Source organism: Sarcophilus harrisii, chromosome 1 (assembly GCF_902635505.1).
Source record: "Sarcophilus harrisii chromosome 1, mSarHar1.11, whole genome shotgun sequence".
Lineage (NCBI taxonomy): Eukaryota > Metazoa > Chordata > Mammalia > Dasyuromorphia > Dasyuridae > Sarcophilus > Sarcophilus harrisii.
Window position 1 is genome coordinate 289,508,044 of NC_045426.1, and position 23,983 is coordinate 289,532,026.

The 23,983-nt window shown below is 31.5% G+C and overlaps 1 protein-coding gene across 4 annotated transcripts in view; it reads left to right on the top strand.

The window, feature by feature from the left end:
* Positions 1-23,983, top strand: part of SMC5 (structural maintenance of chromosomes 5) — a 75,463-nt gene that overhangs the window by 42,351 nt on the left and 9,129 nt on the right. For 2 of the 4 annotated variants that reach the window (XR_004230370.1, XR_004230371.1), the window contains exons 12-24: positions 4,576-4,670; positions 4,809-4,941; positions 6,816-6,989; positions 7,978-8,147; positions 9,139-9,262; positions 9,524-9,646; positions 13,462-13,587; positions 15,018-15,113; positions 15,507-15,611; positions 15,888-16,007; positions 17,553-17,732; positions 17,821-17,916; positions 19,870-22,179. Coding sequence is in view for 2 of the 4 variants with exons in the window: in XM_031943618.1 (XP_031799478.1) it covers positions 4,576-4,670; positions 4,809-4,941; positions 6,816-6,989; positions 7,978-8,147; positions 9,139-9,262; positions 9,524-9,646; positions 13,462-13,587; positions 15,018-15,113; positions 15,507-15,611; positions 15,888-16,007; positions 17,553-17,732; positions 17,821-17,916; positions 19,870-20,013 (1,686 nt within the window). In the remaining 2 variants the exon portion in view is untranslated. Of the gene's footprint in view, positions 1-4,575; positions 4,671-4,808; positions 4,942-6,815; positions 6,990-7,977; positions 8,148-9,138; positions 9,263-9,523; positions 9,647-13,461; positions 13,588-15,017; positions 15,114-15,506; positions 15,612-15,887; positions 16,008-17,552; positions 17,733-17,820; positions 17,917-19,869; positions 22,209-23,983 lie in introns of those variants that run through there. The other 2 variants (XM_031943618.1, XM_031943632.1) reach the window with 1 other exon arrangement.

Genomic DNA, 23,983 nt, shown 5'->3' on the forward strand with positions numbered 1-23,983 from the left:
ATAGGTTCAATAGATCCAACATTCATATTTTTTAAAACTTTTGTGCCATTGTCTAGAAATGTTATGCCCATAAAAGGTTGAGATTTTACAGTAAAATGCTTTCTCTCTTCTTCCAGTAATTCCCTTTTACTAGCCTTTTCTTTTTAAACCACTACAATAGAATAAAACCACCCAATAAAACCACCCCTTCGTCCTCTGTTTTATTTTACTTAGTTAAACTGCCTCTTTTCTAGTTTTTGCTTGATTTTTGTGTCTATACATTTGAAAGTTTTAGTTGACTCTCTCCCTATATAGTCTTGGTGCAAGTCTTTTAGCTTTTTTGCCTTTGAGAATATCAAGATTACTTTTTCTTTTTAATAGTAGTTGCCAAATCTTAGTGATCCTGCATGTGGCTTTTTAGGTCTTGAAATGTTTCATTCTGGCTACTTGAAATACTTATTCATTGATCTGTAAACTCTGCATTTTGGCTGTGTTTTGAGGACTTGCTTTGTTTCTCATTGCTAGTGTTTCTTTTAGGAGATATTCAGTAGATTTTTTTTTCTCTTTCTACTTTGTATGTGGGCAGTTTTCAGTTGTGATTTCCTGAAATCTGTTACCCAAGTGTTTTTGTTTAGTTGTGATTTATAATTAGTTCTTAGATTATCTCTTTTTAGATTATTTTTCCAGGCCTTTTTTTAGTCATACGTACTTTAAATTTTATTTTTAAAATTTTAATCTTTTGTTTTCAGTGTTTTTTATTGTATTGTAGAGACATTGTTTCTTATTTAGTTCCCTTCTAAGTTTCAAGGAGACCAGTTTTGGGCAAGATTTATTTTCCATTCTAACTATTAATTCAACTTCACATTCTTTTTTCATTAACTCTCATTTCACATTTTTTTTTTTATCTCTTGCTTAATTCATCTGGATACTTTTTTATATACTTATTGGAGAGTTTCTCTCTTTTGAGTTTACTTTTCTTATTTTATAGCATTTCTTTTTTGTGTTAGCATTTTATGCTATTTATTTATATCTCCATCTTGCTTCTAGTTTGGAGCTTTGTACTTAAATCAGAATTTGCTCTTTCCTGTGTTGAATAGTATGGACAGGCTTCCTGAATATAATGCTGCCCTGCTCATTGGATAGACCCCCTATCTCTTTTTGTGACTTTTTCCTGGGTTCAGACTGCTTGTACCCTGTGCCTTTAACCTGCACTGGATTTTCTCTTTTTCTCTATTCATATCTAATGTTTGTTTTTGACAGTCTTTTCATGCAGTCCCAGGGCGTGGACAATTTCCCTTGGGTCTTTTTTTTTTTTTTTTTTTTTTTAACCAATATTACTTCTGGTACATTTTTAGGACTTTAATGATATAATTGTAAAGAATATGGACTTTTCAGCATCCTAACATTGTTGTCTTTGTTGGGAGCCTTTTTTGTATTTTATAAAGTATTTTTCCTGGTTCTGCTTTCTGGAGCCAAATATTTGAAGATAAGTGTTATATCCTCCCAGTTCATTTTTTCCCCAGGCTCAGTGTCCCCAAATCCTTCAATCTTCATATATAATGAACTCCAAACTGTGCACCTTCCAATTTTCTGTCCTAGATCCTTTCCAGTTTACTATTTTTATTCCTAAAATATAATGGCTAGAACTGATCACATTGCTCTAAGATGTATCCTCCTCAGAGCAGAGTACAGTGGGACCTCCTTATTCTTTGAAATACTCTTGAACTTTGCTCTTGAAGCTTAGATTGTATTTGTGTTCTTGTTCTTTCATAACATCTCTAACAATTTGAGGTGGGGGTTATCTTGCACCTCTTGCCTCTGTTTCCTCTCCTCCCCCAAGATTGTTTGTATGTATGTGTTTGCTTGTCTCTCCCTTTGGATTGTGACCGTCTTTTGCCTTTTTTTTTTTTTTTTTTTTTTTAAATAGCACAGTGCCTAGCACACAGTAGAGGCTTAATATATATTTATTGACTGATACATATCTACTAGAATGCTATGATATGCTTTAGTTCTTTAAAAAAGCCATGATATCATTGATAAGAATACTTACTTAGCAACTCTACAATAAGGCCATCTGTAGGATTCTCATGCTTGTCCTGTATGGAAAATCACATACATGGAGAGCTTTTCCAAAAGACAGAAGAGTAGAGCAAAGATGCCCACTTAACCCCATTATTATTTTCTGTAGTTCTAGAAATATTCTAATAGTAAAACAAGAGAAAAAAACTAATAATAAAAAAATAATAATCAGAGGAGATGACAAGATGGTTATTTAGAAAGTCCAAAGTATTAGCAAATATATTATTGAGAACATTAATAAATTCAGCAAAGCTGCAGGCTCCAAAATAAACCCACAAAAATCAACAGTATTTCCATATAATAATAATAGCCAAAAGCAATAATAGAAAGGGAAATCTCATTCAGAGTAAATGTATATAATGTTTGAGGATCAATCTACCAACTTACACAAAATATTTATATAGATTCTATTATAAATTGCTTCTTAAAGAAATACTGGATAACTTAAATTGCTCGAGGAATATAATGCTTAAGTGTAGAGCAGGCCAAAACAATAAACATATCAAATTACCAAAAACATATTTCATGGAACTCAATAAATAATTAATTTGGAAGAACAAAATATTCAGAATAGTAAAGGTTATAATGAAAAAAGGAAAGCAGGGAAAAGGTCACTTCCATCCCTCAGAGTATATTATAAAATAAGATGTCATAATCATTTGTTATAGTTTAGGAAAAGAAAAGTAGATCAATAGAACAAGAATAGAAGAGAGAATCAGACATAGTGGAATTCAATAATCTACTGTTTGATAAAGCTGAAAATATAAATTACTTAGGAAATAATTCTCTATCTGATAAGAAATACCAAGAAGACTAGAAAGCAGTCTGACAGAAATTTGGCTTAGGTCAATATTTTACACCAGGGGTCCTCAAACTACGGTCCGCGGCCAAGTGCAGCAGCTGAGGATGTTTATCCCCCTCACCCAGGGCTATGAAGTTTCTTTATTTAAAGGCCCACAAAACAAAGTTTTTGTTTTTACTACAGAGCGGCTCTCCAACAGTCTAAGGGACAGTGAACTGGCCCCCTATTTAAAAAGTTTGAGGACCCCTGTTTTACACCATATTCTGTAGTAAATTCAAAATGACTTCAGCATTAAGAATCACAGCATAAAAAATTAGAAAAGATAAAAATGTACTTTTCACAGCCTTGGGTAAGGAGTAGATTTTTAACCAAACGAGATATTGATGAAGCAGTTAGATAACTTTGACTATATGAAACCAAAAAGCTTCTGCACAAAGTTAATACACTTAAGAGAAGTAGTTGAATGTAAAGAAATCTATATCAAATGTCTCTACAAGAGTTTAATAACCAAGATCTATGGATAGTCAACATGTATGTGTTATTATCTCCAATAGATAAATGGTCAAAAGATATGAACAAATAGTTCTCAAAGAAAACCTGTAAACAACTACATGAAAATGTTCCAAATCACCAATAATAAGAGATCTGTAAATGAAAACAACATTGAGGTTTTACCTCACACCCAGCAAATTGGCAGAGATGACAAAAGATAGAAATAGGCAATATTAGAAAGGTTGTTGGAAGATAGATATTCTGACCCCATATGGTTGATAGAACTGTCAATCCATACAGCAATAATGGAAAACAAGTTGTAATTAAACAACTAAATAATAGATAGGTAGATAAATAGATAGAGCAAGCATGCAACTAAAATGGCCATATCCTTTGACTTAGAGATCCAGTTATTAAGCATATACCTTGAGGAGGTCATTAAGGAAAAAAACAATCCATGTACCCCAAAATATTTACAACAGCACTTTTTTATGATAGTAAAAAAAAAATTGGAAAGTTAATATTGTTGTATATGGCTGTAATTCAGTATTACTGTGCTATAAAAAATGGCAAGCATGGTAAACAGAGAAGCATGGCAAGATCTGTATAACTGATGTAAAAATGAAATAAAAAGAACCAAGAAAACAATATACACAGTGGGTACCACATTGTAAATGAAAAGAACAAACACCACCAAAAAAAAAAACCCAAAACCGCAAAGTGACTATTGCAGAATTACAAAGAAAGAATTATGAAGAACTGTAGGAAGAGAATTCCTACTCCTTTTCAGAGGTGCGAGGTTCACAAATGTGAAACATTGCGTATATGTCCAGGTTTTTTTTTTTTTTTTAATTGTACTAACTGGTTTTCTTGGGCTCTTATTTTCCTTTTAAAAAATGTTATTTGTTATAAAAAATGACTTCTTCTTAATTGTGAAGTTCATTTATTATATCTTTGATATCTTCAATTTTTTTGTCCTTCTAATATTCCTAAACTTTCTGGGAAAGATTTTGTTTAATTGAGTCTCTCACCTTAAACTTGTTTTACTCTTGACTGCTTTTCTGTTTGATGAGATGAGATTACTCGTAATATTCCAGAGTCCTCTCTTCAGATTTTACAAATAATTTTATATTCCAGCCCTTAATTCATAAATTTTTTTGTTATGAAGCTTTTTTTGTTTTGAAATTGCCTTTTAAGAATGCTTTTGCTTTCCTACAATCTAGATGCGTGACAATCACAAATTAAAAGTAAATGCTGTTTGTATCCCCAGTATCGTATATGCAAACAGAGTACCCACAAGGTCTCTGAATGATCTAAAGTAAGTATTTGAAATTATTTCTGATTTTGAATCATTTTTACCTCTTAAATGTTTCTTAAGTATTATTTACAATGTAAAATTCTTGGAAAAATATATTAAACCTAAGACCATTCTGTTGGTCATCTTTGTATTCATTAGGAAATATGGACTTTTTTCTTATCTAAGAGAGTTGTTTGATGCACCTCAATTTGTGATGAGTTACCTTTGCTACCAGCATCATGTTCATGATGTCCCTGTAGGAACAGAAAAGACCAGAGCAATAATTGAGCAGGTGAGGAGATTATAACTAATATTGTAGTAAAATATTGTAGTTTAACTTAGTTAAAATCCCTGTAGGAAATGGTAGAAATATTGGAAATAACATTCAGAACAATAAGATAAGAATGACAGCCTTGTGGTTGTCTTTAAGCAACTATAAAAATTATCTTGGCATTTTTCATTTTTTGTAAATCTAAAACAGGACTATTGGGTAAAATTGACAGCAAGAAGTAAAGGGTAAATAACAAATAGGTTTAACTTAGCAGGTTGAATATAAAATTTCACCTGGAACACTTCTACTTTTCTTCTTTCTAAATAATTGTCTCTTTCTCTATCTCATCTTGATGGCATAGTTGAAAAATATACAATCATTAAATTGTCAAAAGTCTATGGTGGATGTTATAAAATCATATAGGCATTATCATACATGTAAATATTTGTGTGAATATCCACTACCATTATGGTACTTGGAATAGCAATTTATGAAACTTCTTAGTATGTTTTTCAGTGGAAGGAATACCCACATCAATGGAATCATGTCTTTTCAATTACAACAAAGATTTTTTTTTTTTTTTTAAAGAAAAAACAATATTTTTACTTCGAATAAAGATTGTGGGTTTGTTTTTTTTTTTCTTTTGAGCAAAAGAAAGAACCCTGAGCTAGAAGTCAGGAAGTCTCAATCTGGTGATCATCTCAATCATCTCAATCACAGCTTAGCCCTTTAAGACCCCTGGTTTCCTTATATGTAACATGAGTCTATTTGGAATGACCATTAAAAAGTATCTTCTATTTCTAAAATGTTATAAATCTTTAAAAAGTTTAGCAAGATATGGATAGAGGTGCCTATTATGCACCTGGTGCAATGCAGAGGCCTTTGCAAATATCTCTTAATCCTTACAACTTTGGGAAATAAATACTGTTATAATCATTTTACAGATGAAGAAACTGAGGTAAAGAGGCTAAGTTATTTACTGATGGTAACATCATTAATAAGTATATGAGGCTGGACTTGAACTAAAATGTTCTGATTCTAAGCTCAGTACTTTATTGTGCCATCTAGCTGCTCAGGTCCCCAAAATACTCACTTCTGAGATAACTCTCAACAAAAAACTTTTTGTTTTGTTGTTGTTTTTTTTTTGGGGGGGGGGTTAGATCCCAAACCTTTAGGGAATCATCAGATGGAATTTTAATGGTCTGTTATAAGGTTTTAGAAAAGGAAAATCAAAAAGAAGAATCCTCAGCAAAGTACCATTATAGATATCAGGGACTTTGAGTACCACAGAATACTTCATCTATATTTTTGATATTCTACTCAGCTGAAAAATTGCAGGATCAAGCCACATTGAAATCCAAGAGACTAAGGAAGTCAGAGTAGCTCTTTACCCTATTATTCCTATTCATTCACATCAATAACAACAAAAAATAACAAAATATTTTATCTAATATAGGATTTATTTATGATATTTGTTTAATAAACAGAAATTCCTGAGATCTAGGACCACCTACACAGGGCTATATGTTTTATGTTTGATTTTTTTTTTTTAATGGTGGAATTAGGCTATGATTTGCTTAAGGTGGTCTTTGAAGTAATAAGTCTTTGAAGGCATTGAAGTTTTTTTTTTAAGTGGATGTAAATGCATGAAATTATTTTGATTTACCTACTATACTAAAACTAAGTTGATGATAAAGCACAATTTCTAAGTCTTGACTCAATTAGCTTAGTTTTTAGTAATTTTCAAAATTAGCAAAAATTTTATCAATCTGTTTTCAAATATAGTTGTCTTATTTACCCCTTTCAGAATTCAAATGTATTCATTTATGCTTTGATCCTTTAAAAAAGAATGCAAATGAGCATGACCAAATAAGTGATCATATTTTTTGTTTTAGGTTATTCATGAAACCAAACTGAAACAGATTTACACAGCTCAAGAAAAGTATGTGGTAAAAACTTCTATTTATTCAAATGACATTATATCTAGTAACACACACCTGAAAACAGCCCAGTTTCTCACATTTACTGTGAATGTTCAAGAAAGAAGACAATTAGAAGATCAGGATAAGGTTGGTTATCTCTCTAAAGGAGACAGTACTACTCTTGCCTTTTCTATTTCTCCCACCCCAACTCCTGCCCTCTCCCACACTCCCATCTTCCCCCAAAAAACTGGCATGTATAAAACTTGAAACTGTAAAAATTTAGTATTGATTAGTCCAGTACTTCTACTCACTGCTGCAGAAATAATTTCATGGAGCTCCATGAGGCAGAATAAAAGGTAGGTGAAGACTGAATAAATTCCACAAGGTAGTGATGTTTCTAATATGTATAACTGACAATCAGTTGTCTTAGTTTAAAAAGGGGGGGGGGGGGGGAGATGGAGAAAAATTAAGGACAAAGAAGGACAAGCAATAATCCCATCTTTATCAGTCTTCTTCCCAGTAAAAGCTAAAGAAATGTACAAATTGCTATTGCCTCCAAAATAAATAACAATTGAGAGCTTTTAATTAGTTCGGGATAAAATTGACATCTTTAATTTAGAATCCTAAGAAGCCAGCATGATAGCAAATTGTTTACCAACATCCGAGAATATGGTATGGTGGGAGTGTCCTAAGACTGAAGGATGAGTGAAGTACAAAGGAAGTATAAAGAAGATGACTTATTTCACCAAAGTCTTGTTCAGAAGCCATCAGAAAGAGGGGATATTTCTTAACCTAAGGCTATTTACCTAGCATTCCCTCACTGATGTAAAACATTTTTTCTATGTAGTTTGAATGGGATGCTTCTGACTCAAAGGTATCAAGAATTGGTGCACAAGACCAGAAAATGTGAATTTGAGAGTAATACTAAATAAAGGTGCTCATCTCTACAAACATGAGATGGGTTTCTCCTAAATGGATAATTTTATATGATTCTTTTTTATATACATTTTCCTTTAATTTGTTAATTTATGGGTAAAAGGCTATATTTGGGGTAGCACTTATTTAAACCAATATTGGAATTCAAGTAAGACTTGCTTAAATATGTACTTACAATTTGAATCTATATTTTCCATAGGAAATAATTAAAAAATTTCAGACACTAGATATAGAGTTAACAGTCTTTCGTGAAAAAATCAAACATCTTGAACACAGAGACAATGAATTCAGAAATAAAAAGAAGGATCTTCAAGACAGGAAAACCAAAAAGAATCAACTGGAACAGAAAATTGGTTCGAAATTAGATAGGTATTGTATTATTTTTACTCTAAAGTAATATTTTTGACTTTTTTCTTCTTTTTAATAACAATATTAATGACTTGAATTATGTATTATTCTTTAAAGTTAACAAAGAATAGCAGTTATATGAGGCAGAAAATACAAAATATTATTCCCATTTACAGATGAGAAAATGTTTTCACAAATTGTGATGTACCATTAAGTGGTGGAAGCAGTATTTGAACCCAGGTTTTCTAGCTCTGAATTTTGGTTTTTTCTAGCATATCACACTATAAGTGACAAATTTTTGTGCAAGTTCAGTTTTGACTCTACATATACTTTCCTAAAGAATTCAAGTCATATTAAATTGACTTGAACTCAGTCTATGAAAGAATTCTATTAATTCTTTTGTTAAGTTAATATGTTGCCCTCTTGTCTGCTATTAATATCAACTTTTCTTGGCTTCTAAGACTTTTTATAATCTAATTCTATCCTATTAATCTTGGCAGCATGTTCCCATCAAGTCAATGTTCTCCCTGCATTCTGCATCTTTCAGGTTTTTTCTCACCTCTACACCTTTGCTCTTGAATTTCCACCCACCTAGAATCCTTTCATCTTTCTCATTGATCCTTCAAGATCTAATTGAAATTGGTTTGTTCATTTAAAAAAAAAAAGTTTGTGTTTAGAGTAGTACTAAGCTAGTTCTATCTCCTCCAGATTATTAGAGGAGATGCTATGCTTTGTGTTTCTTTTGTATTTGCTACAACAAACTTAGGTGATGGTAGGTGTAAAGTAGATCTTCAGTTAAACCTTTAGAATCATGGAGTGTGAGATTTAGTTTAAAATAAAATAACCCAACTCTCTCATTATATGAGAGAGAAACTGAGGCCCCGTAGGTAATTGACTACAAGGCTAAACAGCCATTGAATGGCAGAACTAGGACTTCAATTTCAGGATAGAATTCTTCTCCCAATATTTCAGAATACCCTTAATTAGGATATCATTTTATTTTTTCATCCAGTTTAAAGCTGATAGAACATCGTACTTACAATCTTGAAGAAGAGGAACAGAAAACAAATGCCAAAATCAAAGAAATTAATGCCCAGAAAGCAAAGTTGGTTTCTGAATTATTGAAGCTAATTAAGGTAAGTTTTGAAATCTATAGGCAACATGTCAAGAAAAAAATATTAAAACTTATTTTTAAAAACCTGATTTTGCCATTCTGAAGTAACACATTTAACCTAATTTTTTCTGTAGAAAAATTGTGAACAGAATTGACACAAGTAATTTAGGAGATGATTGATTAAATTGATTTTTTTAAAAACTGTATTATAGTAATCTTAGATATGAAATATAGGAGAGCTTTTAAAATAAATATAAACAACTTTTATGGGTTTTGTTAACAGACTTGCACAATGTTGAATGTACGGAAAGTAGATTTAGTTCTTGAGCTAGCTACAGAAGGCTATGAGAAGAACAAATTAGAAAGAGAATATAAAACTACAATATCAAACCTGCGGCAACTGGAGGTAAGATTTTACCATTTACTTATTTTAAATAAGAAATTTTGGTAATTATAAAAATCTCTGCAGTTTCATATTTGGATCATAGGTTTTTAGTTTTGGAAGGGACCCAAGAGTCATTTTATTCAACCTCTTCATTTTACATCTCAGAGTGTCCAGAGATATTCAGTGATCTTGCCTGAGATTACAAAGGTAGTAATTAATTAGTCAAGCAGGGATTTGAATCCCTGAACTTGGAATCCATATATGCCTTAAATTTTACTGTCTTTGTGAAGCCTATTGATGAAAAAAAAAATTATGTTCAAAAAATTTTATAATTTTAGTATATTAATAATAATAATATATTATTAAATAGAATTTTATAATATTATATCCAAAACATAAATTGGGTTGGGTTTCATTTTTTTAAGAGAAGTTAGGTTACCTAATTTGGTTATTTAGTACAATTGCCTGTGTTTTTTTCCTGTGATAATTTTTGGACATTAAGGTCTTTATAACTAGTAAATAATAACCATTGGCTTTGATTGCTATTTTTACATCTTATAATATCTAAAGATAAATAAAAATAAAATAGAGCATAATTGTATCTTTTTATACCCATATCTAAATATTTTCAAGAAAGCCTTTAATATATTGAACTATTACTAGGGGACAGCTTGGTGGTATGGTGGATCGAGCACTCACTAAGGAGTCAGAAGGACCTGAGTTCAAATTTGGCCTCAGACACTTGACACTTACTGTGTGACCCTGGGCAAGTCACTTAATCCAGATTGCCTCATTCCCTCAAAGAAAAATTACTAGTCTAATATTTTAAAAATATATCTTGTTATATTTTTATATTTTTTAAAATAGTAATTTAAATGATGACATAAGAATTGAGGATAGATGTGCTATACTAAGTTAAAATCCAATAAAATTCTAAAGTAATCATGAGGGTTACTTCAAAGAATAAAAATCAAAACCAAGATTGTATTAAATACTTTGTTAACATTTTTCCTATTATGTTATAAAATGTTTAATTTGAAATCTCAGATTAACAGTAATAGTGGTTCAATAGAGGCAAAAGAGCATAGATGAAAGGGAAATTGGCCTTAGGATCAGGAAGACATGGATGCCATGCCAGAGCTTCACATACAAGTCATTTCCTTGTTCCCCAGAAAGGAGATAATAACATCTATTGTATCAAGTTCTCAATAGTATTTTATTTCCAAAATTTTTTCCCTTCTTCCCCAAGACAGCAAGCAATCATATACAGGTCATACATGTACAATACTTTTAAACAGAATATATTCAAATTTTGGTGCTTTATTCATTGCCTTGTTTGTAGTATTTTTGTAATGGTTATACTGAAAAGAGAGCACTGGATTTAGAATCACAAAATCTGGGTTCATGTATCTGCTCTGCCTCTTATTAACCATATGACCTAGGGCAAGTCATGAAATCTCTCAGATTCTTAGCATCCTCATCTGTAAAATAAAACTAATAGTACTGTAAGTTCATATTTGGGTGTACAGATTCTCAAAAGTACAATAATTCCTAATGATATCAGCATGCCATGCTGAGAGCACATTGTCCATGAGACATCTCTAGCTTATCTTGATTGGCCAGAAGCAACAAGTCAAAAAGTGAATTCCTCATGCTTGCCATTCATTACTCATTCCAGAGGCTTTTATTTATTTCTCTTATCATTCCCTCTTTAGCAGAACCAGAAGGGAAAAGCACTTTAAATAGATTGAAAATCAATAAATCATTTCCATAAATAATACTGATTTTTAAAATTATGCTGTCACAGTATTTTTAAGTTTTCAGGTGAAGATTTAGTTTTCATGTTCTGAAACCCATTTATCTTGTGCTGTAAATATATCCAGTTAATTTGAAATGGGAAGTGACTTTTGTTACAGTTGTAATATTACATGGCAGAAAGAAATAAATATAGAATAGCACTGATTAAAAAGAAAATAATAGTTAAAGTGATGAAAAGTCTCACATCTGGAATTGCTTAATTTCTCATATGAAATCTTTTCCTACATTTTTGATTCTTGTATTTCAGTGTTATTAAGTTATATATATTGAAACATCTTCAGTGTCATTAGTGTACTTATATAAGTTTATATAAATTGTAAAAATTCATGCCTCCTTACTTAAACTTTTATTTTTGACCATGTTCCTCTATAAATCCTCTAAGGAGATTCTTATCCAGTATAATTCATATGTATGCATTTTAGATCTGGATTTAAAATAAAGAACACCTTTTCTATAGGTGACCTCTAGTAAAATAGTTCTAAGAATTTGTTCTTATATAAATATATGTTTGTATATGTATGCATATATGTGCATATAGAGTATAATAATTATAATATATTCTAATATATAATATGGTTTTTATCTGCATATAATACATGTTCATGTGTGTGTTCCACTGTAGAACTATTCTAATATCTCCCACTAGGGGTCATCCATAGAAAAGCTGTTCCTTATTTTAAAGCCAAAGAATTTGTTCTTTAAAAATTAGGAGTTTATGTTGCTCAGTGGATAGAATGCCAGGCTTAGAATCAGGAAAACTTGAGCTCAAATCTAGCCTCATAAACTTCCTAGCTATGTGTCACACTGAAGAAGGAAAAGGCAAACTACTCTATGATCTTAGCCAAGAAAACTCCATAAACCAAGGTCCATGGGGTCACAAAAGAATCCAACATAACTGAAAAAGCTGAACAACAACAAATACATATGTTTGAATATAAATAGATTTTTTTGAGAACAGATTTCTAAAGATCTAATCTCTTCCTTTAGAGGTTACCTCCCCCCCCTAAAAAAAAAAAAATAAGGACCCCATCTTAAACCCAGACATTTCTACTGTAAATCAGACTTTTTCAAGAAAAAATTTCACCAATGTATCAGATATATATATCTCTTAAGAGTTTTGCTTATAATTAGTAGTGTGACTTGAAGTCTTTTTCTGTAGTTTTGTTATAAGTGTGTGTGTGTGTAATCTGTTATAAAGGGCCCCCCTAATTGCTCTATTTATCATTGTATGAGGTGAATCTTGTGAGCAGGACTAAATATGATCTTCATATCTAAAGTCATAGCTGAGCAATCCTGAGAATTTATCTGTTCTTGGTGTTTCAATTCTCCACTGAAAACTGTCTTAGGGAACCCTGGAAAGAAAAGTTAGTCATTGATCTCCAATTTTCAGTGGTGTGGGATCCCTGAAGGGCCATTATGGTGTAGAATATGCAGTTTCAACAAGACCGATGACAGTATTAGTGAATTTATTCATATTGCCCTGCTGGATCAATATCATCTAGGATAGCAGGTTATGGGAATTAAGTAATTCCAAGTCAGATTTAAGGAATTGTACAGGGACAAGAAACTTTCATCTTATACAAGAGTTTTTCATTTGCATGTTTCTTCTTATACCAGTAATAGTTGTTATGTATGTCAATTAAAGCAATTGTATTCTAGTGTCATATTCACCCCCATGATCTTCCTTATTTGAGGGGAATGGGGACATCACATGGACACCTATGATTCTAGATGGAAGATAAGTGCTCTTTTTTTATAACATGTTTACACTATGTGTTTAAATTTTTCTTATCTAGATTATATAGGTAAGTTTACCCTTTATTCTCAGAACAAAATTTGCATTTCTTTGTCAGTAAATTAACTAATTTTCAATACTATTGTAGTTGATTTACTCATGATTGTGAAGTAAAGTACATACATAGATGAATTTGCTCTGATGATTTAAAGAAACAAATCTTTTATTTGCAATAACTGTTCTCCAAATTCTTAAAAGCCCTTCTCTCATTTTATTATAATAGCAACAATACAATGTTTTTGGGGAAAAAAAACGTAGACTTCTAGAAAAGTGCAAAGAGCTTATGAAGAAAGCTAGGCACGTGTGTAACCTTGGCCCAGATCAGAGCATTCCTCAAGAGTACCAGACAGTAAGTATGAGAGTACATAATTTTGTAGATGTGGGTATTTTACTTTTGTTAGCATTTAACTCTTCGACATGCTCCTACCCCCATACTATTGAGAGAAAATGTGGTATAAAGGAAAGAGCATTAGAATGAGAACCAGATGACTTAAATTCTAATCTTAGTTTTTTAATGAATTGCTTGATTTTGCTGGATTTCACTAGATTTCTCTCTTGTAAGACTTGTTACAAACTATTTGTAAGGAAATTGCTTTTTAAACTGTTAAGTGTTATATAAAGATATAACCTACTGTGACATTACTGATCATTTCAGAAAGAGATCATTTTTTAATTGTAACACCATAATTCTCAAATCTTGGGTTGGTGATCACCAAAAAAATCAGTCTCCTGGCTCTTACATTCATCCTTTTTTTACCCAGTTCTACTTTTAAAAATACATACATACACACACAGATATATATACACATATAGAGAGAGAAAAAGGTTTTTTTGGAAAGTTTTTCTGGAGGTTGGATTATTAGTTGAGTGGCCCAGATATGTTAGTAAAAAAAAAAGAAAGAAAAAGAAAAGCCTTTGTGCTCTCCATTCAGTGTTAAATGTCGACAACTCATTGATGTACTAGATAACAGGAAAGATTTGTCTTAGTCCAGTTTTTTTCCAATTACAAAGCTCTGAAAATTTCTTCTGTACTCTTTACTTGAGCTTCCCTGAAAGAGGGAAAGAAATCCTGACAAAGTGTGGAAAGGTCATTGGATTTAGAGTCTACAGTCTACAAACATTTATCAGACACTTAGAATATGCCAGACACTGTATTAAATAGTGAAAATGAAACACAAAAAAAGACATTTTAATGAGGAAAATAATATATAAAAGGAATGCTAGAAAAAGTAAGTTTTGTTTGGGTTGGGAAGGTGAGAGGAGAGTGAGACAGGAATGGGGGGTAAAAAGGATGCCTAATGGAAAAGTGCAGATAGGGAATACAAATAACTCTTCTAAATACACCAACCAGAGGAAAGGTCTCCAGAGTCAGAGGGTATTTCCAGGGTCTGAGTTACAAAATTGAAGTAATCTTCCAGGATGAAGAATAATGGAAAAGTCCAATGGAATACAATTTGGTGAGAATGAAGAGTTAAAGATTTTCTGACCACTGCCTACCTGATTTCTCATTCTATATTTTAAACCCAAATGACAGTATTTATGCCATTTATTTTTATTCTTTATGTCAAATTTATGTTGTATTCCTTATAAATTATATGGTGTATATGTATTCTCTACAAGGTTTTTTTCAAGAAAATTGTAATCTTTTTCAGAGCGATATTTATGTAATTATTTTGTATTCCTACATGGTGCCAGCCTCAGTAAAATACTAATTGAATTTTGTTATTTCTTAGTATTCTTACTATCCTAGTACTAATGAACAGATTTTTTTTTCTTTAGGCTTTCCAAGATCTCCCAAACACAGTGGAAGAAATTGATTCTTTACTTGCTGAAGAGAAGACAAGAGCTTCTTGCTTCACCGGCCTGAATGCTTCAGTATGCTTTCCACCCCCCCAGTCTTCTTAGTACTTGCCTCCCACTCTGTACTAGAGCTCTTGGTAATAATAAGCTAGACAGCAGGAACAATGTGCTTTAAATGCCAGCTTCTGAATCTATTAGAATTTTAAATAGATTTTTCCTAAGAAACAGGGTGTTCTTGCCTTTTCTTTATAAAAAGAATAGTAGGGCTAACTTAGAATAGCAATGTCTAACAATTTTCAAAAGATAGAAATGTCATATTTTCAGTACATAAGGAATGCATGAGTTAATTACATGCAAACAAAGCAACACAGTTGGCATTTTTGAGTTAAGATTTTAATTGATGTACATTTTAATGTTATTTTATCTTCTGAAAGATTTGTCCTAAAGTAAAGTGCTTTTTGCTGCCAGGTTGTTGAAGATTACAAAAAAAGAGCACAAGAAATACAACAGCTAACTGAAGAACTAGAGCTAAAGACAAATGAGCTGGATAACTATAGGCAGACTATTTCAAAGGTGATATTTTAAATTCTGTTTTTTGCCCCTTGACTCAACTAATGAACATGAGGAGAGGGAAAGGACATAAAAGGGAATATATTATGAATAGATTCATAGATTTTTTGTTTTTATGGGGAAAAAAATTTTTTAGAGAAAATATTAGTATTTAAAGTTTATTCAGTATGTAATAAAGTCTAATTTGATGTTGTGCTCTTTTTATAATATAATAGTTTGAGGGGGTTTGGTTTTTTTTCAAATTTGTATGGTACTATATATTTGTCTCTTTATTTTTAGGTTAAAGAAAGGTGGCTCAATCCATTGAAAAATCTGGTAGAACAAATAAATGAAAAATTTGGCAGTTTTTTTAGTTCCATGCAGTGTGCTGGTGAAGTAGATCTCCATACAGAAAATGAGGTATAAATGTCTTTCCTGACTACAAAAAGAACTACAAAAGAATTAAAGAAGAATAATTTACTATTCTTCTATAGAAATCCCCCCCTTAAGTTTATTTAGTTTGAGGTCTTAGAAGTCTTCTGTTAAAAATCATTGTTCACTAAAAAAAAATTGAAGAAAAGAAAAATATCTGTTCAATCAAACCTTTTTAGAGACTTTTAAAGATCAGTGAATTAATAATCTCATTATTGACCTGTTGCAGTCCAATAAAAGTAATGGTGAATCCAACTTGGTGAACAATAATGAAAAAACTTCTTGATTTAGAATTGAACTATAAAATTCATTAGTGTGAAAATTTGTGAAAAAATTAGTAATATTGCAAAAGCTAAAATTTCACAAATTTTAGTATTTAATATTAAGTAAAATAACTAAATATATGATAAGTAGTAAAGCAGAATGTTAATACAATAAAATGTTGAGGCACAGGGATTTTTTTAGTATGTAAGTATTGCTTAACAATTTGGAATAGAAGTAAGTACAGGCAACCCTTAATGATAAGGTTTATCAGGATTCTCTCCCTCTCCTCCTCTAGGAATATTTTCTCTTTCTTGATATTGACTCATTCCTAGAATCCTTTTTTTCTTCACCTATATATGGTAAGGATTGTTGATAGTCAACTTAGGCAAAGCCATTTCCTGGAATTTAACTAAATGTTATATTCATTAGTTTTGGTGAACTGATGCACCTTTCTCCAATAACGTTCAGTTGTAACATATCTGGAAACTAAGGCCATCATTCTAAGACTGTCTCTTTTAATTTAAATATTTTGTAACGTTTTAGATTGGTTGATTTGCTTCTTAGATGATTAAACAGATTTAATTTCAGAAAATAGTTTTTCTCATCTAGTGAATGTGAGTAGTAAATGGTTTTTTGAAGCAAATCTTTTAAGCACTTCAATGTTCACAAAGCACTGTGCTAAGTGCTGGGAATACAAACAGAAAAGCAACCCAGTCTTTGGGTTCACGAGGTATACATTACAGAAGAGACCACATCTGAAGATGGATGTTAGATAGAAAACCAAGTAGACTTTTAAGATATAGAGACAAAAAGAGTAGTAATGTTAATACTGATAAAACCATCTAAAGTCAATTTTTGATGATGCCAAGGCATTTAAGGATAAGAACTTTCTGATCTCCTGAAGGTAGGACTACTTTGGAGGCAGCTGCCTGGATCTATCTCCCTAAGGATTGTTCCTCTTGAACAGTGGCCACAGGGATTAGAAATAGGACTAGTGATACTGAGGATGACCAGAGGATGGCAGTTAATCAGTAGTTGAAGTGGATATGGTAGACATAGTTGGCTTTCAATTAGGAATACTCCCCTTGATTACTACAGGGGTTGGATGAGTAGTCTGGGGAATGATACTGTTTCTAGGATTCCATTTCCATTGGTATCTTATAATTGATATTTTTATTTTGAGAACTTATTTTATCCTATTGTAAAAGTACTACATGAAATGCAAGAGGAAAAGGCTTAAGTTATTTATAAAATGTGTCTGATTTACAGGAAGACTATGATAAATATGGAATTAGAATTAGGGTCAAATTTCGCAGTAGCACCCAACTGCACGAATTAACTTCTAGTCATCAAAGTGGAGGTGAAAGAAGTGTTTCCACGATGTTATACTTGATGGCACTCCAGGAACTTAATAGATGTCCATTCAGAGTTGTAGATGAAATCAATCAGGTAAGAGTATTACTTTGTGTAATTAAGTTTTATTCATTTTCCAATAAATAGAAATTTAATTTTTACTATTATCATTATTATCATCAAGGGAATGGATCCAGCCAATGAAAGAAGAGTGTTTGAGATGGTTGTAAATACTGCCTGTAAAGAAACCACATCTCAGTATTTCTTAATTACCCCAAAGGTAGGTAATCTATGACCTGAAAGCATTAACATACTTTTAAGTATGTTGCCATTTGATGATGTCTATTTAGTAACTAGATAATTTAAGAGAATTTTACCCAATGGTAAAAATAAATCATGTACTTTATAGTAGTAGCAGTGGTAAAGGAAGAACAGAAAGAATTAAAATAATATTTCTTTTATTAAAGAGGATAATAGAAGCTCATACCTCCAGAGTTGGGAAAAAAAACTAGGGCCCAAGGAGGTTAAGTCATTTCCTTGAGATCATGCCAGATAGTCAGCATCTAGCAGTATTTGAAGCAAGATCCTTTTCACTCTAGAGCCAGTGCTCTGTGCCCTATAGATAAATACCTTCTACATCATTTAAGATGAAATTTTGTTCTCTGTGATTAGGGTTCTTTATATTTTATTTTCATTCTCTGAAATTGTTGTACATTTGTGTTAATTACTATTCCTCATGAAATGCTGTATGACAGAATACATACACTTCAGAGGACATTTCCTACAATTATGAAATGTTAGAAAACGTGAATCTGTGAAACAAAATATTGTCTTTCCATGTTTAAACTTATTTCCCGTTTTTATTAATGCTTCAATTTGTAAAGGTAAAAAGGATGGAGGACTTTTATGAGGTAGTTTCATTAAAAATTTGTCTTCAGGCTCATGAAAATTCAACCATTCCAATAGCACACTTTGCTATTTGAAACTTCATTGTTGTTGCTTTTCCCATTTTTCCTGCCATGGTAGAGTGTATTACATTTTCCCAGCTCTTTCGTGCTACATAAGGGGCATCCCTACAAATGACTGTAGCCATTGGTATGTGATAAGGACACTAAACCAGATGCTGGATCTCACTACCTTAAAAAAAAAAAAAAAAAAAAAACTACCTGAAATAGTGTGGTCACCTTTTCCATAATCACCTAGTGTTAGAGTCAGAACCTTCCCCTAACTTCGATTTGTCAAAAGAATTTGATCTTTATCACTGTTTGATCCACTGCTGTATTTAGTGTTGTGACTAAATCTTAATGCTAGCATTCAGACAGGTAAAGAGATTTTTAAGAGAAATCCATCAGAACTCTGACTTCACTATAGAGTTAACTATTTAGCCAGGCACTATCCTTTTTCTATAATCACTTTGTCCCTTCTATTAAACTTTTCACTTCCACCTAAATTCTAATCCTGCTGACGTATATTTCATCTACAGAATGAAGATATCCTTATGTATCATACCTATTTTGATATCCATTGAGTACCAAATGAAATATATAAAGCACTTTGTAGAATTAAAGTCCTATATAAATGCCAGCTTATTGCTATTTTTCACTATTACTTCTTAACCAGACTGTCCACTCAATTCATGCTCCAATCAGATTTGGATTCTTACTTCTGTAAGAATCTGTATAACTCTTTTTTTTTTCTCCTGAGGCAATTGGGGTTAAGTAAGTGATTTACCCAGAGTCACACACCTAGAAAGTATTAAGTCTGAGGTCAGATTTGAACTTGGGTTCTCCTGACTTCAGAGCTGATGTTCTATCCACTGCACCACCTAGCTGCCCTTAGAGATGGGGCATGAAATTCTTTATTGCTTATTATGTATCGTAAGCACTAGACACTGGCTGATTCTGGGAAAACATGAGGATTTAGGTTTAAACTGGAACAATTTCAGAGAGTCCACTCTGGACCAGAGTCTCACCAGAAATTTTGATTATGTTCCTTTAATATTAATCATCTGGAGGACTCCCTGGAACATACAGGTTGGTCTTTGAACCCTTTTCAAAGCTGTTCAACTGAGGATCCCAGACTGTTAGAGTTATGCATTGGAAATCATTCAGTGATTACTGGTCTTTTGTCAGTATTTTGGAGTTCCTAGAATTTTGTAGTATTGTTATAATGGAATAATATCATTAAAAGAATGTCCCTTAACTTATGTTTTTATGTGTTTTAATTTTTACAGCTTCTTCAGAATCTCACTTACTCTGAAAAGATGACAGTGTTGTTTGTCTACAATGGCCCTTGCATGCTAGAGCCAAAGAAATACAATTTAAAGGCTTTCCTTAGGAGACGACGACGTATTGGAGTTAGCCGAATGGATCAGTGATGAAAGAAAAGTGGTCTTAGGAATTTTGCCTTAAAACTATGTTTATAATTACAGAGCTGTTGAATGAAAATGAAAAGTTTGCTGAAATGACAAAGAACAAGATTTATTTTTGGAAGCCTGCTTTCAAATATAAGTAGGGTGATAAGGTTGAAACCATGTACTTTGTGCTCCTTTGGAAAATTTGCTGGTAGTTAGAGTTACCCTATTTAGTTTTTGTCAATTTGGGGTCCTTAGTACCCTGGTGTTAATTCATTGAGGTTCTATGTAAAATTTCTAGTATGGAATCAAATTGTGTCATGTAATATGTGAAAATGCAGATTATAGAGTTAAATGGTTCGTGCTCATGTGGCTATTGACAACAGAACAACCATTAGTTAAATGTAGAGAGACCTAAGTAATTTTTAAAACCTAAAATTGGTTCTGTAAGCTTAGGTCATGATTTTTCTTCTAAAGTCCCTTATTTAACTGATAAAAATGATTTTAATATTTCTAGTCTGAAATGTTTGTTAGTATTCGTTTCTACTCTGAGATATACCTTTGTTTTGGAAAATTTAGAAAAATTTTTATGGAATTTGAAGTTTTTGTCCTATTTGTCTTTCATATTCCTCCTCTCTCCCTTGCTTCTCAGTTAAGCATATTGGTTTAAAAAATAGTAGTAGGACTCTTTTGAAGTGTGACACAAAGTGGAACTTGGAAGTAGCACGAATAAAATCAGGAAACTTCCAAGGAAGAAAATCAGGTGTTGAGGTTATTGGGGAGGGACATAATAACACTATAAAGTTTTTGTATTAAAAGTATATTTTATTTTCCATTTTAAATCTTGAGCAGTTTCATAATTTGGAAGGAATTAGTTTGGGATTCATATGTGCTGGGACTTATTTATATCTAAGATTCTTAAATATTTTACATAGAGGAAAAGTGCATTCATTTATTCAGAACATAAAGAGTTCTTAAAACTTAGTATTTATTGCACTTCTGTAATTATATTGATCTTCATTGTCTCAAATCTAATTAAAAATTTTTTCTTCAGTGAAAAACCTGTTAAATAATTTTTAAATTGAAGATATCCCCTCAGCAGTGCAAAGCAAATTCTGTACCTTTTTGAAATATATATATATATATATATATATAGAAAAAAAGGCTTGCTCTAAAAACACATCCATTTGCTTAAATGGATGAATTGTCCATTTGGTTAAATCTGTATTATCATCTACATATGTCCATTCAGTGTGTCTGCTCACAGAAAATGAGAAATTGAATTCAGTGCATTTTATATATGTATATATTTTAAATAGCCTTCAGAATTGATATTTTTCTTAGGTCAAGAAATAATGGTGTTATAACTTATACTCTTTCAGCCTAGAGATTTTCTCAGTGAAAAAGAGTGAAATTGCATTTTCCTGTGTAAAAAGTTTAAAAGAAAACCTTTGTTTATTAAGTCTAATGAATGAAATATGTAAATAATATTTTTACTTTTGAGTTTATCAAATTGTTTTGATATTTTGTTCCTTATGGAAATTCTGAAACTTAGTAAATTTTTTTGTTTTATTTTTAAGTATATTCATTTTTACCAATTAAATCTATTATTTATGTGGTTAACGTAATATAGATTTAATTTTTTATTCTGGGTTCAGTCATTACTTTTTAGCAAGAAAAAAGATTTATGGAAACAAACTCAAAGATGCCATAGATAAAAATAAGATGGTAATGACATTTCAATTTATATATCATAATCATTTCTTTATAAGCATTCAGATTTTTGTACTAAAGAAATGAATGTGTGATTCCCCTTTGAAATACTGACTTCAAAGATAAATTATGTAGCATTCTAATACAAAAAGTAAAAAATGCAAAGAATGAAAAGTCTACCAAGGTCAATATATTCTCAACCACTTGTAAATGTCATTTTGAAAAGGGAAAAAATTGAATTCTATTTGCACACAATTCATAAAAACATCAAGAATAAGATTTGATTTAAGTAATGTAATATTCAAAATTTTTAGTGCATTGATGTTAATGGGTAAAGATTTTCAGTAATTCAAAGTAATAGGAAGATATTTTGCTATTTTCTAATTGGTTTTAATATTTATTTTTCTTTTGTATATTTCCTTCAAGATTATGCCATTTTCATAAGTCCATCCTTCTGAAATATTTTTATCCAAAAATGTGAGTAAATAAAGAGATGATGAACAAAAGTCTTATTTTTAGAAATTGATGGCGGGATAGGGAGGAATGAGGTTGGGAAGAAGGGACAACTTATCATCTTCTTGTTAGGAAAGTTGGAAATAAATCTATATTTTCATATACTTTTGGTGAAAATTATTTTAAATTGGAAAAAAAGTTATATTTGTTACATATTAACAAATCACATTTGAGGTTCAAATGTGTCAAAAACAATTCTGAGGCATTATTTACAGAAAGTGTCTGGGCTTGATATAAAATTACAATTGAATAGGAACTGAGGTCTAGGCTTATCTTCAAGAAGCTTATAATCTACTTGGAAAACAAAATATTTACCTAAGAGATTTGCCTTTGAAAGCAACCAATGCTGAGTTTACCCAATGTAATAGAAATTTGTGAGTTAAAATCAGTTGTAATTGTTATTTTGTTATTGTTTAAGTCTTTTCAGTCATGTCCAACTCTTTGTGATCTTATTTAGGATTTTCTTACAGATGTGGAAACAGTGGCATAAAGGGTTAATAAGCAACTTGCCCAGGATCTCACAGGATCCTGTAAGTGTAGGTCAGATTTGAACTCGGTCTTTCTGAATCCAGGCCCAGCGGTTTTTTCTCTACATCAACTAGCTTACCCCATCTTTAATTCTTAGCCTCACTGCATTTTTAAAATTTTAAACATTTTACAGTGTTTATGAAACATTTTATCATCAAAATGTCCAAATATTCATTTCTGTTTGTGTATATATATATATATATATATATATATGTATATATATAACCTATATATTGAAAATTGGTGAATAATTTTCATCTTTGCTGTCCAATAAATTTAATATCATTGTTGAAAATATCTAGATATTTGGTCTATAACCAATTGGCTGTGGTTTTGAGACATTCTTTAAAAAGATTTTATATCCATTAGAAGGATCTGTAAATTAATAATACTGGTTTCAATAGATCATATAAAGAAATAGGTTGATTTTTTTTAATAGTCCTGCCTTGTATTCTGTCACTTTCTAATTATAGTATATATGAATATATGGAGATGAGCCCATGTCCTCCACTAAGTTTTCTGTATTGTGGGCATATAGTGGTTGTTGACATAATAGTTACTTGGTTACGCAAAATTAAGTTCTTAGTAACTAGGGTATAGATAGGTGTGGGTTTGGGTGTTAGCACCAGGGTAGTTAACTGGTGGAAAAAACAGCCATTGATGCAATTCTAAATGCAGCACTTGAAGCTGAGAAATACATTCTCAGGTGAAGCTGAGAAATACATTCTCAGGTATTTCCCTGAGCCCTGATTAAAAATAGTCTGTTCTTGTTCTTCTGTAACACTGGCTCCATCTGAATCTCTGCAGTAAGGAGAGGTTAGTTATTTTTAGACAGGCCTCAGAGAAACACCTGAAAGGTACTCTGATTCACCAGATGCCACAACTATGCCTGTCTGACCTTCCTGAAGCTAATGAACTTACTTGAAATCTTACCAAACCATTTTTCTATCTTTATGTTGGAGTTGTATATTGATGCCACTCTAGCTTATCCTTCAGATAAGAAACCATAAGGAAATGCAAGAGAAAATTTGTCAGGAAGGTAAATTACTGCTAATCTGCTATTTATTTCGTGAACTTTAACCTATCACTTCATTTTTAGACACACTTAATACTTTACCAGAATCAATAGAATGATAGTCACTATTATTTTCTTTTATCATCTTCAGATACAATTCAGTTGAAATAATCATTTAAACTGTGTACTTTGTGGATGTGATATGCTTCAGAAATTCTTTCCATA